Genomic DNA, 26,614 nt, shown 5'->3' with positions numbered 1-26,614 from the left:
TATTTCCTTTTTTGGGGGGGTTCCGATTGGGTTTATAAAAATGCTAACAAGGATTCAGTTTTTCACTATGGCTGGGAATTATTTATTATAGTCTGACTTTATAGACCAGACTCAACAGCTTTCATAGTTAGTCTTGTATAGTATGTAAAAAAGTAGTGCAAAGAACACGTATGTCCCACACACATATTACACAACACCAGAAGTCACATTTTTGTTATGCTTTTGTTCTGGTTTTTTTTCTTCTTTTTTCTTTTTGTTTGACGGGTGGGGGTTATGTAACCCTGTATTTCCAGATTCTCCTTTAATTTACCTCTGAACTATTTTATCATATCTCTGATTTATCATATTTCTCCGCTGCAACAGCAATAAACTTTCAGTATATGGGAACAATAACCATGCAAAGTTAGAAAACACTGATCTAAGTGGAGATACTGACAGTACTGGAACATACTTGTGTGCAAACGATAATATATCTTTGCCTAGTGATCTGCTTTAAGGCAGGGTAGCGCTGTCACAAATCAGGAACATTGTGTTCTTTAACTGCAGTTCAGCCCAAGGCTTTCTCAGTGTCCTTCTCTGTGTACCACTGAGAGACCTTGTCTGGATACATGCTTGCATTCTGACAAATTGCCTGCTTGTGTTCAGTTTATCATTATTAATAAATTATTATTTGACTAAACTGAATTTGTGAATAGAAGCCCTTTATCTTCCCTCCGCATTCGAGCAATGCTGTAAAAGGAACCAGCGATTGCCTGAAGGTTTTGCAGTCTCCATGCATGATCAGGAGGCAGTTAACATGCCTTTGTTGAAATGAATCAACAAAGAGTTTTATATATGACCAGAGGGATATCAGATACCTAGATAATACCACATGACCGTACCCTCATGAGAAACTACTCCACATCAGGGTGGCATGAAACAGTGAAACAGCCAGATTATTTCTGTATAGGACGGCCTGAAGTGTGTTATCCACTTCTACCACAGCAATTTGCAGACAATTTTTGGATCCATTAATAAGCAACAGGATTATCAAGCATGGAGGCTTAGTGATTAGCATTGTTAGCTTGCACCTTTGGGGTCTGGGTTCGATTCTCCGCCTCATGTCTGTGTGCATGGAGTTGGCATGTTCTCCCTGTGCTTGGTGGGTTCCTCTGGGTACTCCTGTTTCCCGTAGCGAATTTGTGGGTGCCCTGCGATGGATTGGCGCCCTGTCCAGGATGTACCCCGCCTTGTGCACTATATCTCCTGGGAAAGGCTCCAGGCCCCCATTGCAGGACCTGGAGGTTCAAGGCGACAGTGCTTGTCAAGTCCCTGTCTTTTAGCTGCTACTGTAGCAACAAAACCTATTTGACCAAGTAGGTTCATATAAACCAGCTGGAACATCTTGTCTTCGGTTGTATAAATTTAATGAAAAATAATATGTAGAAATTTACCCATGTTTTTGTACTTGGTACATTCCAAGTACTGGTTACTGATTAATGCATGAAAGTGTTCTACAGAAATCCTTTGACTGTATTAACTGCTTCAGCGTGTAGATAGAGACTGGGGGAATTCCTTCAATGCCCTTGGTGAGATTTTGTGATTTTATTAAGAAACTGATTTAAAAAGATAAAAAGGAAAATCATAATTAGGCATTTAGTCAGCATGAACCACTTGTGAAACCTACGTCAATTACAAACTACATTACAGATGTTCTAAAATAATGTGAATACTGTTATAATGTGATTGTTAAAAGTGTTAAAAGAAGAAAAGATTTGCTAGTGGTGGATAGTGGTGGCTCAGAAGGCTAAGGCACTGAGTTACTGATCAGAAGATTGGTGGTTTGATCCCCAGCTCCACCAGGTTGCCACTGTTAAGCCCTAGAGCAAGGCCCTTAACCCTATCTGCTCCAGGGGTGCTGTATCATGGCTGACCCTGCGCTCTGACCCCAGTTGCACTGGGATATGTGAAGAAGGAATTTCACTGTGCTGTAATGTATATGTGTCAAATAAAGGCTTCAAAATTAAATGAAGTTAATAAAGTTACTGCTAACAGCAGTCCTAAGACAGTGGAATGGTTTGCATCAAATACAGAAGAAAAAAGGCCCACATGGTTAGTTTTACATTTTAAAACGCTCAGGACTATCTCCACTCGTTTTGTTTGTAAGTTTATAAAGAAGTCAGCGCTTTGACGTGATGCTACCTTTCATTCACAGCATTTAGCAGACACCCTTATCCAAAGCAACTTACATTTTATCTCATTCTACCTCAGTCTTGCAGAACCTGCAACCTTCTGATTACTAATCCCAAGTTACACATGAAGGTGTGAGTGCATTGCCGCTTGTTATAATGATTGTATGATAGTGTAGCGTATTGGGGAGAGGAAAATCAGGACAATGCTATCAATCCAGGAATCCTTATTGCATTTGAGAAACCAATTATCCTTTAACCTTGCTGGTTTCAGATTGGATCAAGCAGATTTTCTATAAAGGTGGGACAGTGTAAAGTGTTCTTTAGCACCACCGGGGTTAAGGATTTCTATTCCCGGCTCGGGTCTGTGTCTAAGTTTGCGTGTACTCCTTGTGCTTGGTGGGTTTCCTCAGGGTGCTCTGGTTTCCTCAAACAGTCCAAAGACATGTAGATTCGACTAACTGTGAGGTGTGTGGTGTGTGCCCTGTGGTGGACTGGCACCCTGTCCAGGGTGTACCTGGGTTAAGCTCCAGGCTCCCTGTGACCCCGCGTAGATATGATACAGGATACAATACAATGTACAGTATACTTGTTAATCTGAGGTTATAGTAAGATTTTGTTGAATAGTTTAACGACCAACAACCCTTGATTAAAAACTGACAATAATTTAATTAGGTCTTACTTTATGTATGCAGTCAGAATTTCCATTACAACTCTCCAGTTTCCATAGTTCTGCTTCTTTTCTATAGCACTACACTGTATGGAGTACAGAACAGTGTCTGGAGAATGTTCCCAGGAACAACTGCAGTGGGCTCTGAGACACCTGGTTTCCTTTTATACTAGGGGAAAAGAGGGTTGGTGTCCTACCTTGCAGTATAAAGAGGTACTAGTGTTAGTATTTTGGCGGTACTGTGGCAGGGTGGTTAGGTATGTGGCCTCATACTTCCAGGGTTGAAGGTTCGAATTCCACCTTTGCATCTGTGTGTGTGTGTAGTCTGCATGTTCCCCCTGGTTTAATTCATACACTTCAGTTTCTACAGTTTTTTACAGTCAAAAACATGCAGACTAAACTAACAGGCCTAAAACTAATGGGGTTAGGGGTAGCTCGGTGGTTAAAGCACTGGTTCAGAAGGTCCCAGGTACAAACCCAACAACCACCAAGTCACCGCTGTTGGGCCCTTGAGCGAGGCCCTTAACCCTCAACTGCTCCGAAGTATAATAAGATAAAAATGTAAGTCGCTCTGATTAAGAGCATCTGCCAAATAACTAAATGTAATAGATGGAGTGTGTGTGCTTGGGCCCTGCAATCAATCAGCTTTAGGCCCTTAATAGAATAAGTGGTATAGGCTATGAATACATATTTACTGTTTTTTTCACCAAAACTAAACTAATGCTAAGTTTTTTGCAGAACAAATAACATTCAAAGGTGTTAGGGAAGCAGTAGAGATCCAATAAAATAAATATAATTCTTCTTACATCCCAGGAAAACTCAAATACAGAAAACCACCAAAACAGCTGCCTTCGGATATTTTACCGTGAAACAGTTATGTGATTGAAAAAAAGTAAACATAAACTTTTGGCCCTATAGTGCAGGATTACGTTCATTACAGTATTTACTGTGCCTAACCATTAAACCAATATGTTCACATGTTCTCCTGGTGTCCATCTGTGTTTCTTACAGGTTCTCTGGTTTCTTCCCCTCCAAAAAAACGAGAGTAGTTGAAATATTTATGGGGAGCTGCCTGTGAGTGTGTGAATTGTGTGTGGATTGTATGCACACATGGTGCCTAGCAATGGCCAGGCTCTCTATTCAAGGTGTATTCCCACTTCACACCTAGAATTCCCAAGACAGACTCTAAATCCACTGCCTTCCTCACCAGGAAACGGGTTATACTGATGATGAATTAACGAACGATCAGGAATATCTGTGCTCAATTAGGAAGATAAGTTCCATTTATTTTGATACTTATAGCCTGAATGTCTTACTGCCTCAATTAGTTAAATTAAATAGCTCAGAACCTAAAAACAGGTTTCCATGGAAGCATGTTAATGAAATTGCGCTATAAGAAAGACGGCACTGCCTGCATCTCCAAAAAAAAAAAAAAAGAGAGAAAAAAACCTTTACATGGTAATCAGCTGTTGATGTTCACCTGAAAGACCCAGCTCATATGCAGACGGCACATCATTATTGCCAGCCGATTGGATTTCTACATCATGTCAACATTAATCCAGTGTTTAAGCGTTTTATGTTGTTAGTCTTTCAGCTGCCCTTGTCGAGGGGTTGCCACATTTGATCCGCACAACAACTTGGCACGGGTTTTACCCTTCGTGGCGCAACACTCCCATTTTTATACGGGCTTGGGCACTGCATCCAGTGGGTGGGATTGAGCATTAGCTGGGAACCGATGTATGGACTAATAACATGATCCCTAATATACAAGATGTTTAATTAATATATTTAATATGATTTATACTCTAATAGCATTTTGACTTTTTTTTTAAACACAAAGTAAAAACCCTACGTTTGTCGATGAATAGTTTTGCATAGTCTCCTCATGAAGCTCAGGTGTGTTTGCATAACACACATGTACACACTTGCACGCTCATTCACACATTATGGAAAATTAGAATTGCCGATTAGCCTAATCTGCATGTCTTTGGACTGTGGGAAGAAACCGAAGTACCCGGAGGAAACCCACCAAGCACGGGAAGAACATGCAAACTCCATGCAACACAAAGGCGGTAATCGAACACGGACCCTGGAGTGCTACAGTAACCACGTGACGCCATAATAACTATTAATACGGCTGCATTACTGATTTATGTGACTCTGTATTTTAATAGAAACCGATTCATCTTCAATAAGAGTTTATTCTTGTTGGTGTCACATTGATGCTTAATGGTAATTTTAGGCTAAATCAAAAAATCTTTCATTGCACAAATGTCCTCTTATGCTTGGATGCAACACTTTGCCTGATGCTTATGGGATAAGCAAAGGACAGGGTTGCCAGATTGGTGTGGTGTTTTTGTTTTAATTGAAATAAATCATAATTAAATCGAATTAAAGCTGATCCATTTTTAAATGCCGTAACATGCTTATTAAGATGTAGTTGTGCCCATATAGCTGTGGGTCAACATAACATAGAAGAAAGATTATTTGATAATATGGTTTTACAGTAACTTAAATGTACTCCATAAAAAGCGAAAAATCTGATTGAACCGCTTTAAGTGTTCTAAGAGCAGATGAAAATGTAAATTTAAATAGTGCAGTAATTAAACATGACTGCAGCCATACTCCTCGATCTGAACCATTTAAGATTACAATAGACTAGCGATTTTATCCCGGTCTTTCACTAACCTCATGCCTCCAGCACCTGACATTAGTATTGAACAGCATTTAGTGCTGAATGTTCTGCCTTTTATGCCACGAAACAAAAGAAACCAGTTAAGCTCCACTTACAGAGCCATCTGCATTGCCCAGCGCTGTAATTTCGTTCTATTAATTGAAGATGCTGTGAAATAAACTCGAAAAGTTATTTCTCAGTATAGATTATTGGGACAAAGTGTTCAGTGAGTCAATTCAAATCAGGTCTAAATCGTTTCCCCTACCAAAGTTAATTCACAGCAAAGATTTGGGGTCTGATTATTTATCTGAGTTTCATAACTTCATACTGTACATCACATCTATCAGGCACATTTTACATGCTTAGACATTTTCTGCATCATACGACAGCCACCATTTTTCACAGATCTCACTACTGGTGCTTATGGTCCATTATTCAGAATGAAACTTTATACTCCATATAAAGTTTACTTTCCTGGATGGTGGTTTTGTTATCAAACTAATTGAAATAAACTACATGTATTGTGTTTAGTGTTTTTTAATATGTCTCCATTAATGACCTCAACTCTGATATACTTCCTCCCCTCTCTTTCTTATCCCTCATACTGTATGGCAATACTTCCTTTTTGTTTCCAGATTTCTATAGAACAAGGCAACGGCTCATTCTCTTTGATGTAGTAGACACAGGAAATGCTTAGAACTTCTATACCTCTTTGTCCTGTGAGTGAACTTAAGAACATTCCGACATTCCATTGTGCATGTGTGTGTTTGTTTGTTTGTTTCTCTCCTGGTCTATACGCATGTCAGAGCTACTGTAAGAGTACAGATCACTTAACTTAAACCTACTGTATACATGAATAAACTCCAAATAAATATTATTTGACCTCAATTCAGGAAAATAATCTAATTGTGCAAAGAATAAATGTCCACTTGTGCTTTCTTGCTCAGAGTTTAGAATAGTGTAAATTGCGTAAAGTTTTCAGTTTCTGCCCTAAAGTACACTTTGGTGTTGCGCAATACACTCTGGATCATATTTTCATCTATACAGAGAAACTATTTTTCTGTCATAACTGAACTGATTATCACGAGGCTTAGTTAATTATTTTATTCTTAGCTTGCTTAATGCCCACAGTGCTGGTTGTAAATTAAATTATACTGTATATATATATATATATATATATATATATATATATATATATATATATATATACAATTTATATATAAATTTAAGATGATGAGGCCTGGTGGTGGAGAACAGCTTGTGTATGTGTTAGGATGTGCTTCTTTTATTCTTTATCTCTTTATCCCTACAGTATAAATATTTATCGTCGTGTATCTGTTGTACACTTTTCTGGAGGCATTAGCATTTTTGGATTAGCTGAAGTTCTAAGTAACAAAAATCATTTTTTTTTTTTGTTGTTTTTTGTATTTACTGTAAATGTACCAAGAGCATAGAAGATCTTCTCCAAGCTACAGTGAGTAATGCCATATTACAGATGAAGTAATCACTCAGGGTAAAGTTTTTGTTTCTCTGCCACGATAAGGACTTGTAGCCACATGAAGGTGAAACTTGATCTTGATAAAACACAAGTAACGCATCACAGAAAAGCAAAATTGCATGCACAGGGGCATTGTCCTGCACGCTGGAACACGTTTGGGACACTTGGTTTCAATAGGCAGACTTTGTAATGTTACAGCATACCAGTGTGGTTACCACGAACATATGATCAGTCATTTAATATAGTGTAATATAAAACAACTGATTGGGACAAATTAGTGTCCTCTCACTACAAGCAGGTTAAAAAACATAAAATCTTACAAGCCTGATCCTGTGATCCCAGCAGAAGTTTTCTGTTGTGAAATCATTATGGTAGTGTTACAGATATTGGGACACTGTTGGTAACAAGGATGGGTTTCACCAGTCACCCCCCGATCTGATGTTATCACCATACTTACTGTAGATGCCGATCTGTTTCAAATTGTGAAAAAGTATTGCAATTATACAAAAATCCCAGTTTGATATTATATTTGCCCTCTGATTTTGTTACAATTGTAAAAAAAAAAAAATTCTAAGCAACTCATTTACTCCAACCACATAAGATGAAAATGTATAAAAAGAGTGTACAACCTGTAATGTTCTACCTCCTCAAACACCTCCGAACCTGAGCGTGCAGGTGGAGTGGCACGCTGGGTTTCTAATGCGGGCCATTACCGGCTAATACGTGCTCGCGGTGTGAAAGAGTGTGTGTAATGAGTGTGTTTGAGATTAATTCGTTTATGGAGTTCGGAGAAAAAGGCAGATTGGAGGCTTTTAACACGCATGATTTTGATAATGTAACACGATAAAAAATGCATTTCTGTTGAACCAGTTGGAAGCTTCTGCGCCATATAAATAATCCCTTTTATTAATATAATTAAAAAAAAATCTATTATGTAGTCAGGGTGGCGATGAATCACCACACAAAAAAAAAACACTTTTCGTAACCAAATTTAACCGAAAAATCTTGGTTCTTCAAACAACATTTAGCCTTTTCTACATGTTGTTGGCATAACTTTAAATTAATGACTCCATATATGACTTCAAAACAAAACACAATTAATACTATTTATATATATATATATATATATATATATATAAAATGATAACACATTACGTACAATTAAAAGTGTCAGTCTAAACCACATTTATGTATAATTAAGTGACTTATAAATAATGATGATAGTGATTATTGACATAATAACAAGGAATGATTGTCAGCCAGCTTCCATTAGCGTGACTGCATGAGCTTACAAGAACTCTGTCTGGTCTGTGATTGGTTAAAACCCTGGGGCATGACAGCAAGGATTTATAAATAGTTGTGTTTTTAGTCCAATTGATGATTATTAAATCTCAGGACTATTTTTCTTTTACATTCTTTTGAGGAGAATCTTCTATTTATTTCTTACTGTCATGTCCCTATACTGTAGTGCTCTGTAAAATTAGACCTGAATCAATTCTCCAAAGCAGCAGCCCGTGCCCTTTTTAAAGTGTGTATAAGCAGTGGTGTGTCGTACGTTATTCTTTTGAATCGTATCAATACATCGGCCCATAGTAGAAATATAAAAAATATGTTCTGATCATTATATGTTAGAATAGTGCCATGTTATCTGTTTTTGTAGTTAAACCTCAGATTGCCAAACCCCAAAGTGCTTTTCAATCTTCTGTCTTTAGTGCAGCAAACAAATAATTTTTTTCGATTTGGTGGTTACACATAGGTGCAGGTAACCTGTTCCACCTGTTCCTCCAGGGAAGAAGTGGATACTGCTGTAAAGAAAGCGCGCTCATATCTTAACCACACACAGGAAAAAGTTTCCTACTACTGTATCAGCCGGCTCTTCTATAACTCGGAAGACACAACTGTGATTCTGATTTCAGCCTCAATTCAGTTCCTGTTTTGTCTAATTTGTCCCTGGTGTGTTTCTCCTAAAATACTCGAAGCGAAAAAGTTGAGACAGGACAATTATTATAGCAACATGAGACGTAAGGGAGGTAACCTTGCTCACCCCAGCTCTTTGTTTTCTCCTTTAGTGAAATACTATACTAGAGCTAATATGGAGCAATACGTGAGTTTATATGATATGTAAGGTAAGGGTCTGTGCACGTACCATTATGCACAGCAGGTGACAAATATAGTACTACTCACCCTGGAAAAATATTTTTATCGATTTTTATTGTTGATTCAATACTAAACCTATTTTGTGTAAAGGTTTAAAATCATCGTCTATACCGTTTTATCCTGTATTTAGGGTCGTGGGGAGCCTGGAGCCTATTCCAGGGGACTTGGGGCATGAGATGGGGTTCGCTGCAGAAAAAAAACATGAATAAGGGTGTGTGAGAATAAATCGAGTCTATAAAGAGACTTTCTGATTTATTTGCCTAAGATTAATATGAGTTGCAAAAGTTGAGAATTAGTTTCGAGATTGAAAAGAGCTCTTTTGAAACGTATTAAAATATTGAAAATTATTATTATATAAATAATCTATATATATTATACTTTGTTTACCTTTTTTTTAGAGGAAAAAAAGATTAACAGATTTTGGTTTTATACACATCTCAAACTTGTCAAGGAGACATATTTCATATATGTTTGAGAACTCGCGGTAACTGGTTTTCTTAAATATTTTTCTTCTTCAATCTCTTTAATTTTTCTTTCATTTACACTCCACTGAGATCCCATCAGCGAGGTGTGAACATAAACGCAATGAGGTCATGCCGAGACACTTGATACAGCACGGTTTTCATCAAGGATTTAAGGTCACAAAGACTGACATGGTAAAAAATCCAGCCTTTAACGCGCTGAGTGAACACACCCTGGGTGAAATGTAAATGCATTTTACGTTTGAGACTAATTAGATTTATAGAGTATGTAATGAACCTTGCAGCTGACGTATATATAATTACATCAGGGGTTTTGGGGGCTTAACTAGGCTTGTATGTAAGTCCGTGTGGTGCGGGGGACAGGTGTCCCAGGCAAGGATGTGTTCCCTTTACTTATTTCAAAAGACCATGAGTACCAAATAACATGTAATTTTGAGGATTAGTTTTTATTTAAGGTTTTATTTTAATTTAATTTACCAATAAAGTAAAATGGTGCTATTCCTATACCCATGGTCAGTGTAAAATGTTTCTACTGTGCCATTTTCAGCTGTGCCTGCATTCAATAACTTATGAAAAGAAAAAAGGTTACTGTGTTTTAATGATTATGTCAAGCCCTAGAGATTGTGCGATATAAAGTGCAATCTACAGTACAATCTTATATCCTTATTTTTCAGCACAGCCTGCGCATAAATTTTACAATCTGTAAAACTTTTATTTGACATTAACTGTTGCAAATGGACGCACAGAGTATCAAAACTTATCTTATATCTTATTATATTTAAAAAAACATCTTTTCTTAAACAAGGCAGAACAGTGCCATAATGACCTCGCACCTCCAGGGTCAAGGGTTCGATTCTTGCCTCAGGTGTGTGATCATGATCTCCCTGGGTTGGTGGCTTTCCTCCAGGTACTCCGGTTTCCTACCACAGTCCAAAGACATGCAGATTATGCTAAGTGCTGTTCCCAGATTACCCAATGTGCATGTGTGTGTGTGTGTGTGTGTGTGTGTGTGGGTGTGTCCTACGATTGATCGGCACCCTGTTCTGGGTGTACTCTGCCTCGTGCCCCAAGTCCCCTGGGATAGGCTCCAGGCCCCCTTTACATGCAGGATCAAACACTATAGAAGTTGAATGAACTTATTTTTAAACTAATAATCTTTTTAGATTACGGTAAAAAACTTTTATTAAAAAGTAATATTGTCTAAGTGGATTTTTTAAATTATTTTTTTAATGCATTGTTGTCAAACCCAGATTAAACCTTATTTATACCAAAACAAATAATTTTTTTTTAATCCAAACACATTCCAAGAGTGTTTTCAGTATTCGTTATGCCTCAAGAAAGCGCAACGCCTCGTCTGGTTTAAGCACCTGGTCACAGAGGCAATGAAATACCATATTTTATGGTTGTTTATATTACCAAAAAATTATAAGAATAAATAAATAAACGAATAATAACAACAATAATAATCATTATTGTATACAAAAAGTAGGATCCAGTCCAAACAAGCCGTCTAGCAATGGGTTTTCCTACAAAATTCGGTATGCTGCATGATTGCGCAACAGCTGTTTTGGTCTAAACACGACTTCCTGGTTCACACAGGCAAAGAAATACCATAGGTTCATACGATCACATGTTTTTATGGTCGTTTTTAGATTTATATTTATATTTTTTGTGAACACCTAAAGAATGTAGTGTGAACTTAATACAGTCTTTTACAACGTGCCGTGGACCTGCCATGCTCATAGCACAAGCCTGAAGAGGTCGCTGTAAGAACTCCATTGATGTCGCAACAACACATCACATCACATCACATCAGTGACATCACCATGGCAACTCAATCAGAACTCCATCCAAACGTTCAGGTCTACGTCATGCTTGTATGCTAATGAAGTCCCTAAGGGGTGTTACCTACGCCGTTAACTGGTCAATCTCATCATTACTTTGTCTTTCTATAAGTTTTTTCCTGCGTCTTGCTTTAAGCATGTCCTCACCTGGCTTTTTTTTTTCCTACAAAAAAAACATGGCAACTTGACGTCAGAGACGTCGGAGACAATACTATATCCTTACTTGTTTCTAATGCATACCTGTCAAGTTTTTACTGAGTTCAAACAGTTTTCTAAGGACGTAGTGAGAACGTGGATCACTATTTAGAAGGATTTTAAGTCAAGTCAAGTCGGCTTTTATTGTCATTTTAACCATATACAATTCAGTACGAAACAGCGTTCCTCCAGGACCAAGGTGCTACATACAACATAAATTAACAACATCAATTAAATGTAACAATTAGTAAAATTAAATGCTAAATAAAAAAAATAAACAAATACAGTACTGACAAACTCTACATAAATTCCAGACTATGCGGATATTACCTGCAATAAAGTCCTGCGTTTTGCAATAAAAAATTGCACAGGTCCATATTGCAATTTAGATTTTTATGTGATTAATTATGCAGCACTAGTTTCTGAGTATCCATTATTAAGTAAAAATTGGATGCATGACTTATTGATGTAATACTGTATACATCTGATGAGTACTCTGTATATTTGATTAAAAAAAAGAAGCAATTTTTTCAAAATATTAGACACAGGACAATCACAGTTTTTCTTATTGTAAAGCTGATTGTTGCATTTATTATTATTATTATTATTATTATTATTAATATTATTTTAAAAAATTGCCCAAAAGCTATTTTGTAGCAGCTTCTGTTGCATGTTGCTTCCGTCTTTATTGTTTTGTTTACCGCTAAATTCAAATGTAATATTAAACGCAGTGCACACGCATGTTTAAGTGTAAATAAATGCTTCAGCATCACAGCTGCGCACAGTTAAATTAACATTGGAGTAATACTGCATTGGATGGCGCTTACCTCTCAACATGTACTAATTACAGTACATTAGACATCATTATAATAAGCCTTTAACAGTTGAATAAGCTGAATTATGGCTTTAAACCTGCAGAAATAGATTTCCCAATTATCTTTCTGATTCTAGTAAATGGAATGGAATAAGAGAAGTACAGTATGCTTGTTTAGATTACAGTGATTTTCGGAGTGTATTAAAAGGAGATCGGAGGTGGGCGGCACATTCAGTGGCATTTCATTCCAGGTATTGATTGTGAACAATGCCTTTTAACCTAGTTGGCAAATTATAACATTTCTGAAAGTGGTATATTAATAGATTTAAAAATTAAAATAAAAACACATTCCATTAAAAAAACAAAACAAATATATATATGTATAATGTATTCAAATGAAGCAACATAATATACTATTGCTTTAAAGCTCTGGTTATTGTGTTTTTAAGGTTTTAAAGGTTTTAAGTGCTTTATAAGGGTTTTGACCATGACAAAAACTGACCATAATTAAGTCTTGATTTGTGTTTTGGTCAAGATAAAATCCCTGTGTTATTATTACTTTTTTTTTATCACAAAGGACACAGTCGTATGGGGGGAATGTGTGTTTTTAGGCACTGATTGTGTGCTGCATTGATTTCAGGAGCTCTTGCCATTCATGCAAGACAGCTGACATTTTGTCATGTCTTTAGATTGATTTTAAGCTTTGGTCCAGCTACCCCTTATTGAATGGGTAATGCTGTTCAATTCGATATGTTTTTGAGCCATTATTTTAAGTAGACCGATTTTAAAACCATGACGTGCATTAGTTAGAGGGTGATGGGAGTTGTTTCTGAAAAAAGCTGCAGGGATCTAATTGTTCGAGTAAGAAATAAAACACAGCATGGTGCTCTATTATACTAAAATAATCAATAATGGGCTGGTGTGATGTGGCTGACCCGAAGCTGTGTTACAGGTACCACCCCAAGGTGAATGAATTTTCAATTACAGCATAAATTCAGAAGCATTTTAGTCCCTGTTATATAAGAAGCAGTTTGAAAACAGTTGCAGTTTGTAAAGTTTTTAACCTTACATGCAGTGCACTATATAGTGTATATGTAGCAGTGCACTACATACTGTAGTGTATATTTTTTATAAAGTGATTTCAGGGTCCTGTAGGGTTCACTAAGTACCCGGGCTATGCAGATCGAGACATGACATGACATGACATTTTGGACCATCTGGTTTTAAATGTTAATAAGCAGAATTTTCATAAGAAGGAATCTGAAACTAGGCCGTTGTTAACATGTGAGTTGACCGGACATGAATGAATTACATGAATGAAAATGGGTCCGGTTTTATAGGGACCATGACCGCAGCAGGACTTAACCAATTGTAGGGAGTTTAAGAGAAATAGTAGCAGTTGAAAATTCGTAGCAAATTGTGAGTACTCCATTAGGAAATTGTGAAAGATTGACAGTTTATGATGGTTTAACATAGTGGCGTAAATATAATTTTATTTACACTGTATGGTTTTTGCACATGCACAAATTACGTTTTTACTAGTGCTAAAAAAATTTATCTAGTTAATCGTTCTTACTCCTACTCCTAAAAGTAGCCCCAAAAAGGCATCATTTTGAGAATCTTTTGCCACTTAGGAGCTATTTCCTACTCTTACTCCTACTCCTACTCTGCTAAAAATATGTAAATATGCGCCCTGTTAGTGTCTCCGCGGTCATCTTATTATCTGCACTAAACCTGCCATCATCACACATAGCCGGGTACCTGTGCTGCAATTATGGGAAGCCATTAGGGTTATATAATTAGTTAGTGTTAAAAAATATGAATGCGTTAAAAATTTCTAGAATAAATCACATGCATTGGCTCGTTAATACTGATGAAAATCTAGAAAAACTAAAAAACTGGTTTCTTTAATTATAATTTAAAGCAATGGATAGTAGTTCCTTGTTTTAAGCGTTCTCTAAGTTCTACACTGAATAAAAAAGAATTGCACAATTATATTTGTTTTCCCCCTTTTTTTTGGTGTCCTGAAAAATCTGATCCCTAACCATAAACTGTGATGCAATCTGAACTGTGAACGGAACCGTTGGACTCCTGCTGCATCATAAGTTGAAAGGGCATGAGTAGTAATCGAAAGCACATCACAAGCATATCATGAATATGTAATATATATATAATATATATAATGTTTAGCCAACTCATAGATGATTGAGCCGCGTGAGGTCACAGAGTTGAGCAGCCAAGAACTGCTGAGAATTTTAATTCAGGACGATTCAACGTGCTGGCACAAACAGTTTGGGAATGTGAATAAGGAACCTGAGTTGTTGCTATAGAAACGTAATAGAGTGGGAACCTTTATATATATACGCAGGTACTAATGTCAGATCTGCTGTTATGGAAAATTTATCCGAACCTTTTAAACCACACATAATTAAACAGCTTGATTTCATGAAAGCGATATGCTTTTATATTAGCTTAAATGAAATTTCATTAGGGAACCTGGACACAAACCCTGTTATAATCGCTCGGCATGCTTCTGCCCTAAACTACAATTCAGCTTTTCACAACAAGCTCCATCTTTCTCCCTCCCTCTCATTATCTTTAAATTGCACTGCATTTAATTCTTTTTTTTTTCTGGTTTAACAGACATCCAGCATGTCGTATTCATGCAGTGTTACAGCCTAATGATAGATAGAAGCGGGAACAGGATGTGTGCCGTGGTGATAGGCATGTGTGTGTGGGGTTCATTTGTGCTAAGAAGCAAAACATACAAGTCAGATGATGTAATACAGAAAAATATTACTATAGTCATGCACAGTATGTCGAATATGTATTACAGTGTATATCATGCAGAAATAGGTATATGTTTATTTTTATCACTCATTGTCTACACCGCTTTATCCTGTATACAGGGTAGTGGGAGGGGGATTTAGGGAGCTGAAGACTTCCCAGGGAACTTGGGGTACGAGGTGGGTAACACCTTTTACGGGGTGCCAATTGATCTCAGGACACACACTCACACCCTACAAGGACAATTAGCCTGCATGTCCATAGACTGTGTAAGAAAACCCACCAAGCATGTGGAGAACATGCAAACTCGAGGTGGGATTCGAACCCAGAACCCAGAGGTGCAAGGCGACAGCGCGAACCACTACGCCATCATGCTGTTTATTTGATGCCTGGAAAAAATATCTAATGAACAATGAGAGAAAAAAAGAATTTTTTACTTTTAAAGCTTCAGTATGAAATCTGAACAATAAGTCCTCTTTAATTAGAATGTTATACTTTGTACTGTATTAAATAATGTTATTTTATTTGTGATAAAGCCCCGCCATTATTTCTTTTCTCTCCATCACCATCATTTTTTTTTGTCCTGATCACTAGTCTTGAACTATCTGACTTTTTTCTCCTCTTTTACATTTCCCATCCATAAGGTCATCAAATGATCTACTACTAGAAAAAAATTACAGTAATGCTGTAAAAGCCAAATAATGAGCATGATGGGTTAATTTGCGTATTTAATGACTTAAATTGAGCTTAATAAATATAAAAAGCACAAAGTACGGTTACATGAAAAGGGGAAAATAGCATGTGAGTTTCTTTTATTTACGCTATACAGTAAATTATGCTTTTTGTGGAAGATACGCACCGGGCACTCACCGCATCTAAAGACACACACTGCTGCTCATTAAAGTCAGAGTCCAAAGAACGTAGCTCAAATTCGCTGTTACATTCAACTATGAAACCTGGCTGATCTGATCAGTAACCAAGCAGCATCACCTGCTGTGCCGTCACTGCTTGACCCGTAGATGCTGAACCCGGTGCATTGCTTACATGTAATATTTCGATGAGTGTAAAAGCCTTTTTAGATACACATGCATGGAACCTTCTTTTCGTGATCATTATATAATAAGTAAATGTTCAGCTTTAATTCTTGTGTAAAAATGATTCTGCATGCTTTTTCACAATTCGAAGACTCGAATGTGCCTGTGCCATTAAGAAAGAAAAAAAAGGCATGGATGTGATAACCTCAGTACGTTCAGGTCGTCAGCCGGATTTATTTTATTGCCACATAACGTTGCCACGGTACGTTCATACATAATGAAGCTTAAAAAACATAAAACCATAGCTGTCCAACTCACTGCAGAATTAAATGTGCACCTCAACTCTCCTGTTTCCACCAAAACTGTTCATTGGGAGCTCCACAGGGTCAATGTACATGGCCGGGCTGCTTTAGCCAAACCTCGGTTTCAATGGTACCAGCAGCGAAAATCTGGGGCTGTGGACAATGTAAAACATGTATTGTTCTCTGATGAGTCCATCTTCACTGTCTTTCTCACATCCAGGAGAGATACGGTGTGGAGAAGCCCCAAAGAAGCGTACCACCTAGACTGTCGCATGCCCAGAGTGAAGCATGGTGGTGGATCAGTGATGGTTTGGGCTGCAATATCATATCATTCCCCAGGGCCCAATACTTGTGCTAGATGGGCGCGTCACTGCCAAGGACTACCGAACCATTCTGGAGGACCAGGTGCACCCAATGGTTCAAACATTGTATCCTGAAGGCAGTGCAGTGTATCAGGATGATAATACACCAATACACACAGCAAGACCGGTGACAGAGTGGTTTGATGAACTTAGAAGTGAAGGCCAGGGGTAGCTCAGTGGTTAAGGTATTGGACTATGGTTTGGAAGATCCTAGGTTCAAACCCCACAACCACCAAGTTGCCACTGTTGGGCCCTTGAGCAAGGCCCTTAACCCTCAACTGCTCAGATGTGTAATGAGATAAAATTGTAAGTCGCTCTGGATAAGAGCGTCTGCCAAATGCCTAAAGTGAAGTTGAACATCTCCCATGGCCTGCGCAGTCACCAGATCTAAATATTATTGAGCCACTTTGGGGTGTTTGGGAGAAGCGAGTAAGGAACTTTTTTACTCCACCAGCATCACGTAGTGACCTGACCACTATTCTGCAAGAAGAATGGCTCAAAATCCCTCTGGACACCGTGCAGGACTTGTATCTGTCATTCCCAAGATAAACTGATGCTGTATTGGCCGCTAAAGGAGGCTGTACACCATACTAGTGAATTATTGTGGTCTAAAACCAGGCGTTTTAGTTTCATTGTCCAACTCCTGTACTGTATATATGTGTCTTTGTGTGTGTGTATATATATATATATATATATATATATACATGTGTGTGTGTGTATGTGTGTGCGCGTTGGTGTGTGTGAAAATGCTCTTAGTTACACTATTCATCCTTCGCTGATTTCTGCTGTGCGTTTCGCATGATGTAACTTCACTGAGTCATGAGATCTTCAGTCACGGTCATTCATATTTTTCCTGAACAGCACTCAGCAGTGTTCTTCCAGACTTTAGCTGGAATTACGTTGCAAGCTTCTACAGTGCTTGAACTCAAAACACTTTTTAAACCCGGTCAGGAAGAAAAGCTCTTTTTGTCTGTGTGTGAAGCACGTGAAATGAAGACCCTAAATGCCTGTGTGAGAGTGATTGAATACGCGGCTGTGGCCGTGTAGTTTTACTGGAGGTGGGGGGAGGCTCAGCCAGCGCTGATGATAGTTAGTCTCAGGTGGCTGCCAAGGCAACGCATGATGCTCAGCGGGCTTGGCTTGACTTGTGGACGTTAGATTCTGCTCAGTGGAGGGAAGGTCTTTAAGTGGAGCACTTTGGAAGGAAAGCACACATTCAGGGTATGTTCAGTCATGCTTTACTTTCTGCATGTAGCCTTGTGTAAGCTATTGTACGAGTCATCTTTTTTATGGTAAATCATTTGGAGGGGTGGGTTGCTCTACTATTTTTGTACTTTGCTGGAATGTTTTATGAAGTGTTTGTGCTGCAGTAGGTACTGTATACAGAAAAGTGTTGAGAGCTTCAACAGAGTGAGGTTGAGTCAGTGTTCTGAGAGCGATTGGATGAGCTCTAACTGTAAATCTGTGCTTTAGGTTTGTGTTCAACAATTAGTAGAAATCTCTCTCTCTCTCACAGATCGCGTTCGTCAGGGTTCAGGATGAGCAGTGACGGCAGAGAGCTGGATGACTCTGGAGTGGAAGAGGGCCCCAGGGAAGAGCCGGAGGAGGACGATGAGCCCAAACTGTGCCAAGTGTGCGGAGATTCTGCTACAGGATATCACTTCAATGCCATGACGTGTGAAGGATGTAAGGGTTTCTTTAGGTAGGCGCGCACACACACACACACACACACACACACACACACACAAGAATAAATACACCTGTCTAAAGCGGTCATGCTTTTTGCCCCAGAGAGCAGCTGTGCACTCGTAGGGCTTCAAAGTGGGATTCCTAATGCGACCATTCTACTAATGTAAGAGTCGGAAACGTCGTGTCTCGTGCTGTTAGGTGATTTTATATAAACACAGTTGCGACTTAAAAGCTGTCAGAAAAGATCAAAAGCTACGATGTGTGCACAAAGTAATATTTTAAAAATTTTGCAGTTGAGTGCAAACCATCAATTTAATTCAATTCGTATAGCGCTTTTAACAATTGACATTGTCGCAAAGCAGCTTTACAATCAAAAGAATTATTGAAGTTTGTATGGAATGTAATTGTTTATGATTCAAAATGATAAGACTGTCCCTCAGGTATACAGTACGTATACCATCACACTTACAACATCTGTCTGTCATCTGTCTTTCATGGGCATCCTGACTATTTAACTTTTGAAAAAGACAAATAAGGTCTCATGCAAAAGTTTTGGCACCCCTTGATAAATAACAGATGGGTGATTTTTAGTGTTAACACAGTATAAAATGAAAAAATGCACAATAGTTACAGCAAACATTGATGCATAGTTACTTTTTATGTCATAAATTGGACAAAGATAAAAAATTTTTTTTTTAAAACACTGGAAAACACAAAAGTTTGAGCACCCTACATAATCAGTACTTAGTAACACCTCCTCTGGCAGATATCACAGCTTGCAAATGCTTTTTATAGCCAGCTAAATGTCTTTCTACTTGGGATTTTTCTTCCTTGCAAAAGGCTTTTAGTTCTATATTATTCTTTGGTCGTTATGCATGCACAGCTCTTTTAAACATCATTGAAAATTTGTGGGTTGATCTTAAATCAGGCGACTGTGATGGCCATGACAAAACCTTCAGCTTGCATCTCTTGAGGTATTACAAAGTGGATTTCAAGGTATGATAAGGATCATTGTCCTGTTGTAGAAGCCATCCCCATTTTAGCTTTTTACATATGATGTAATGTTTGCTTGCAGAACAGATGTTCTGTTGCATACAGTACTTCTGACGTCGGATTTTATGATGGGGACGCAGCTAAGGTTTTTTTCAGTTGACTCTTACATGAAGGTCTTGTGGAACGGTGCACCACCACTCCTGAGTCTGCAAAATCTTCCTGCAGGTTTTTTTCAGTCAAATGGGGGGTTTGATTTGACTTTCTGACCAGCATATGAGCAGTTCTCTCTGAGAGTTTTCTTGGTCTTCCAGATCTTTCCTGACCTCCACAGTTCCCCTTCTCCTGCATTGTGGGCATCAATAACTTTTATATTCAGAGTCTTACACAGCTGCTTAGAGGAACCCATGATTGTTGAGTGTCCGCAAGTGTGTGCACAAGGTTTGAAGGGTCAAAGTATTTGTAAAGCTTTGAAATTGGCATTTACTAATGACAGCTGTTGCCATGCATCAGGTCTAACGAGCTGATTAAGGTGTGAAACCTCGTAAAGAAGAATCTGAGACTCTGGAACTCTTAGGATGACCAAACTCTTGCATAGTGCCACAATAATGTTTTTTAAAATTATTTTTGTTTAATTTATGGCATAAGAAGTAACTATGCATCAATATTTGCTGAAAATATTGTGTATTTTTTCAATTAAAAAACTCACAAAAATCTGATATTTATCAAGGGGTGCCGAAACCTTTGCATAAGACTGTACATCATTTTTTAACTATTTGTTTTTGCTTTCTATTACACTTTATTCGTCTGTCAACAAGTTTTCATATTCCCTAACTAATTTTTCTTTTAAACACGAATGCACAACTGTCTTCACTTCTTCAGCGGAAGTGAATCTTCGTTCTCGTAGGGCTGCAACAAGCACTGTTGATTGTTCGACCTTTTTCCTAATAATGTTCCAATACTGGCCCTTGAGAATGCCAGAAAACTGTAAGCATCAATTTTCTAGCTGATGGCTGACGTTGACTTTTTTCTCCATTTGTTGATTAAGGACGTTTCCATACTCGTTTACTCTCAGGCTTGTAGTGAGGAATCCGTGTCTCATCACTAGTAATGACTCTCTTTAAGAAACTTTCACCCCACTTGAAGTATCAGTCCAAATCTTCTGTTTATGTTTGTCCATGGGTTGTTTCGGCACCAGGTACACTCTTCTTTACGGCAAATAATTTTTGACCACATGCAGTTACAGATAAACTGATGTAACACGTTTACACCTGCACATTGTAGCATAGACAGTAGCACTGAACAAAAGTGCTGATAAGACTGTGCCACCAACAGGAGTTTTAATATAATGAGAGTGTAGATAATTTTATTTTACTATATTGAAGAATCTTAATAGAGTAACACCTCGGATTGCGAGTAACCTGGTTTGCGAGTGTTCCGCAAGACGAGCGAAGATTTTTAATAAATTTTGACTTGAAAAATTAGAAAGTCTTGGTTTACAAGTACCGAGTATCATGTATCACGCATGGGCTTCTTGTTTTGACGCCGAGCGTCACGTGATCACAACTGAGCCAACGGTTTTTCTCTCTCTTGCGCTGCGGAATTGTGGGTAATCGTCTCCCCTACTGGGTCTCCACTCCATGCTCGTCTCTTACTGGTATAATTAACATCAGTGCACGCGTGTACTGTTAACTATAACATTTACATTTAGTCATTTGGCAGACGCTCTTATCCAGAGCGACTTACATTTTTATCTCATTACACATCTGAGCAGTTGAGGGTTAAGGGCCTTGCTCAAGGGCCCAACAGTGGCAACTTGGTGGTTGTGGGGTTTGAACCTGGGATCTTCTGAACCGTAGTCCAATGCCTTTACCACTAAGCTACCCCTGGCCCACTATAACACTATGACCACACTTGTGAAACATATTTTATTTTGTGTTTACTGCGCGCGTGTACTGTTTCTTATAACACACGTGTGTTATTGTTCTAAGGATATACAAATTTTAATGTGCTGTGTCATCGCTGTCTACAAGCAGCTCCGCTTCTGATTATAAACACCTGCTACATTAAAGGAAAGAATAGGAATAGGAAGGAATAACTATTTTCTACTATTTTCTATTTTAGTAAATTGTGTAGCAATTATTTCTGTTTTTTTTAAATAAATTTTTTATTTTTTTTAGTAACTACAATATGCTAATTTTGCCCTAATTTTAACCTCAAAATATTTTATTTTTTTGTATTAATGAGTTAGGCAGAGATGTTTGCTTTACAGAAAGACAGGCAGACACGTATATGGGCTTCAACCTAAAATAATAATATCACTGATTACATTAAAGCTGATCAGCCTCATTTTAGCTTTAACTATTTCTACAACTCTTCCTACACCACAGACAATTTAACTATCCTCAGTACTGTATGTGTGTCGAAATAACTAAGTCAAGTGTTTTCACCTAATGTCTCGACATCGGAGTGGCACAAATGCATCGTAATGCTACAAAAAAGGTGTTTCAACAGGAATGAACAGAAGCTTACAGTATAATAGGTAAGGGAAAGGCTCCTACAGTATATAAACAACACTGCTTTACAGTTTATAAAAAGTCTAGAAATAATAAGTGAGGAAATGAACCATTATTCTAACATTATTCTTTAACTTTTACAGTCCTTCCATGTAACAGGTTGCATCCAATATATACTGTATAGTCTAAGATATATATATATATATATATATATATATATATATATATCCCGGTTTGTTTGCCTACTATTTTGTAGGATCAAAATTAATTGATTATAAAACTGCAACATTTATTACATGGGTAAGGGTGATGATTTGTAATGGCACAGAGTACTGTAAGGACATTGTTACTTGTGACTATGTCTTTCTTGTATTGTTATAGATTCAATGCACAGAGTATTGTGTGTGTGTGGGGGGGGTGGGGGGGGGGGCTTAGGGTGTCATTCACATTTTAACATGAGCAGCAGGTTGGATAGTTAATCAATCCAATCCATTTTAATTCAATCCAATTCAATTCAATTTTTATACAGTGCTTTTAACAATGGTCATTGTCACACAGCAGCTTTACACAGTCATTTAAATAAGTATGAAAAACGTGTAAGAAATGTGTTTAAATCAAGGGAAAACTCCCTGAAATGGAAATAAGAAGAAACCTTCCTTCAACAGGTAACCCACCTCATTTGGGTATTAACGGATAGCAGGGATTGATTGAGGTTAATATGGAGTCCACTTTCGTTATTGGAGGCTCAGGTACATAACTGTTTGTGGAAATTTCAGTCCTTAACTATCGAGCGACTGCGATCACAAGTCATTAGAGAACAGCTGTCTGCATCAGCCGAGGCCAGGACCGTCATCATGGTAAAGTGGAACCATCCCCAGTCACCACACGCATCCCAACTAAACCATAAGTTGTAATTTTCATACGAGGTAATAAGAGGTAATGACAAGCAGCCTGCACCCTTTGATCGAAGTAGGCATAGCAGATCATAAGACACTAGCAGTTCACTCAGGTACGAGACCATTTAGTGCTTTATGGGTCAATAGTATTATTTTAAAATCAATGCAAAATTTCACTGTGAGCCAATGCATTGTAAATAAGATGGGGGTGATGTGCTCTTATCTTCTTGTTCTAGTGAATAATAACCTTTGGTATTAGAAAGACGTTCTATAAACTCATGCATCCATCTTTTTTAAAGACCGTACTATTCGTGTAAAGCAAATCGAATTACATACGTATTAGCAGAACAATAACAATGACTGGCTACATGGCGTGTGTATGTGTGTGATTTTATTGCAACTCACCTGCCAGATTTGTACACAACTACTGTAAAACTATTACAGCAAAGTGGTTTTTGTGTGATGCTTGTCGGAACTGGTAAATGTGTTTATAGTGTTCAAGCCCTCGTCAGACCTGCCTGATCCACACAGAGAACGGCAAAATGCTCTGTAAGTGTACATTAGTCATATCATGGATTTTGATGGTATTCCTTTAAAAGCTCACACACCAAGGCACCTAGTTGTTAAGTGTGTTCATAGACATAACACACAAGATAATTTTAAAGTTTTTCCTACAGACCAGATCTGAATGTAAGGTTGACTATTAAGAGATTTTGTTGGTAGATTGTTTTATTCATTTACCACCCATTCCTACATCCATCTATCCATATATCCATCTGTTTACCTATTCATTCATTTACCTACAGTATCTATCCATATATCCATCTATAAAACAATTATGGCTACTTGTTAACTGTAAAACATGGATATGGATTTATTGAGCAAGGAAAAAACGCCCTGAGATATCATAAGGAAAAAAACTTTTAGAGCGACTAGACATGGGTGACACTGGACAGGATTATAATTAACTTTTGTAAAGCTTGTTGTGGGTAAAAGTAATGAACACAGAGAGGAAGGTACAGTATGCGGTGGTTTTATTGTGGTGTAGCCAAACAGTGAGCGCTAGAACAGTCAGTGACGTACTGTATTAGTGCTCGGGGAGAAGTGTGAAGGCGCTGTCCATGAGCGTAAATGAGAGGGTATCAAAATAATTTTTCATTTCATTTTAGCTTCAGGTCTTTTTATTATCCAAGGGAAGCTGTCCAGGGTATAATAAATGAGACATTCAATTTCTGAGAGAGAGAATACAGGCTATTGGGTATGTTTTTTTTTTTTTATATATACAATACATTGTGAACAGTGTCATGAACTGGATGATAATGGCTGATGTTGCCATGGGCTAAAAAGGGCAGGCAAAGGCGCAAACTCAAACTCTTAACACAGATATAGAGCGAAACACAGGCTCCTAAGCGAAACACAGGCTTAGAGCTGAACAAAAGAAACATGGAGCTGAACCTAAACAGACACGAGACAAACCAGAGACGACATTGGGGACAAGACGAGACTATGACGGGAGACTGAACGGGTTAGTATCTAATCTGGTTATTGTCGAACTGGATGATGACCTAAACGGGTTAGTAACTAGTAACCAGTTAGAGACAAACTAACTGGTACACTCAACTGGACACAAACAGCCCCACAACACAAAAGCACAATGAACATAAACATAACAAAACTCGAGCCTTCCTAAACAGAGGTTACATACCATAACTCAAACCAAATACAAAACAAAACCACTTGACATAACTATTAATAATGCTCGACCCAGTTTCCCAGAATAAACTGCTATTTATGAAAGGTCTAATGAGGTACCTCGGTTCAGATGAGCTCCTTCATCACCTGGCCGAGGTGCCTTCTGGGAAACTGAGTCTACAAACCAAAAACTACACAAACAAACTTATCGGGTGCACACAGTGCCCTCTAGGGGTGGTCCCTTCCAAAAAGAGTGTAACCTGGGGCAACAGGCACCATGCTGGTCTTGGACATGAAACCTGTTCGCAGCCTGAAACCTTTACTGTATGTAGTGTTGAAATCAGCAGTGTTCACAGGTTGTAGTGTTTAAAGCCTTTAGTAAGCCTGTTTCTGCAATAATGAAGTTCAGATAGTTTATAACGCAAACATGTTGGTTAATTTGTGGTGTTTACAGTATAATAATGTAAATATATGTACAGTAAATGCTGATAATCCAATTTAGCCACCTAAAAATAATGACTAAAATGACCAATTTCCAACAGTATAGTCATATTTTCGCATATAAAGCATTAAGGAAATTAATGTAAATGAAATAAAATAGATATTAGAGCTCTGTTAACCTTAATTTATGATTCCTCTTGGTACCGGCTGCTTTAAAAACCAAACTGAAAGTGGCTCTCTTTTCGTCTTCAAGGATACTCCAAAGATAGTGTTTATAGTCTCTGGTGTTTACAATTTGTAGTGTTTATAGCCTGTAGTGTTTATAATCTGTAGTGTTTATAGTCTGTGGTGTTTATAGCCTGTAGTGCGGTATGTTGGGTTTACAGTCTTTACCGTTTACAGTCTGTAGTGTTTACAATCTGTAGTGTTTATAGTCTGTTATGTTTATAGTCTGTAGTGTTTGTTGTCTTTGATGTTTGCAGTGATGGATTGACAGTCTGTAGTCTTTGTTATCTGTGGGGTTTTAGGTCTGTGGTATTTACAGTCTATAGTGTTTGCATGGTCTTCCTGTGCTTGATGGGTTTCCTCTGGATACTCTGGTTTCCTGCCACAGTCGAAAGATATGCACAGTCCAAAGATAGTGTTTACAATCTGTAGTGTTTATAGCCTGTAGTGTTTAAAGTCTGTTGTGTTTATAGTCTGTGGTCTTTAAAATTTGTAGTGTTTACAATCTGTAGTGTTTATAGTCTGTGGTGTTTACAATCTGTAGTGTTTATAGCCAGTAGTGTGGTATGTTGGGTTTACAGTCTCTATCATTTACAGCCTGTAGTGTTTACAATCTGTAGTATTCATAGTCTTTGATGTTTGCAGTGATGCATTGACAGTCTGTAGTCTTTGTTATCTGTGGGGTTTTAGGTCTGTGGTATTTACAGTCTATAGTGTTTGCATGTTCTTTCTGTGCTTGGTGGGTTTCCTCTGGATACTCCGGTTTCCCGCCACAGTCCAAAGATATGCACAGTCCAAAGATAGTGTTTATAGCTTGTAGTGTTTACAATCTGTAGTGTTTATAGTCTGTGCGTTTACAATCTGTAGTGTTTATAGCCTGTAGTGTTTATAGTCTTTGGTGTTTACAGTCTGTATTTATTTACAGTGTTCAGAGTCTATAATGTTTGAGTATGTGAGTATTTTGTCATATCCACTGATTCTCTTCTCTCTGTATGCTGCTCTGTCACAGACGGGCCATGAAAGGTGCACCTAATTTTCGCTGTGCCTTCACGAACAACTGCGTCATCACCAAGAGCAACCGACGTCAGTGCCAGTCCTGCCGACTGAAGAAATGCCTCTCAATCGGCATGCTGAAGGAGTGTGAGTCTAACACCTTTCCTACTGCTGAATATATTTCC

General features: G+C 38.0%; 1 protein-coding gene across 1 annotated transcript in view; it reads left to right on the top strand.

Moving 5' to 3' along the window:
• The window catches only part of nr1i2 (nuclear receptor subfamily 1, group I, member 2), a 38,524-nt gene that overhangs the window by 2,523 nt on the left and 9,387 nt on the right, over positions 1-26,614 (top strand). Inside the window, exons 2-3 of the mRNA XM_053497313.1 lie at positions 18,504-18,689; positions 26,446-26,576. Coding sequence (XP_053353288.1) covers positions 18,526-18,689; positions 26,446-26,576 — 295 coding nt within the window. The 5' untranslated portion in view covers positions 18,504-18,525. The remainder of the gene's footprint in view (positions 1-18,503; positions 18,690-26,445; positions 26,577-26,614) is intronic.

This window comes from Clarias gariepinus, chromosome 5, assembly GCF_024256425.1.
Source record: "Clarias gariepinus isolate MV-2021 ecotype Netherlands chromosome 5, CGAR_prim_01v2, whole genome shotgun sequence".
NCBI lineage: Eukaryota > Metazoa > Chordata > Actinopteri > Siluriformes > Clariidae > Clarias > Clarias gariepinus.
Note: the sequence above shows the minus strand (reverse complement) of the source record. Positions and strands in the feature narration are given on the sequence as shown.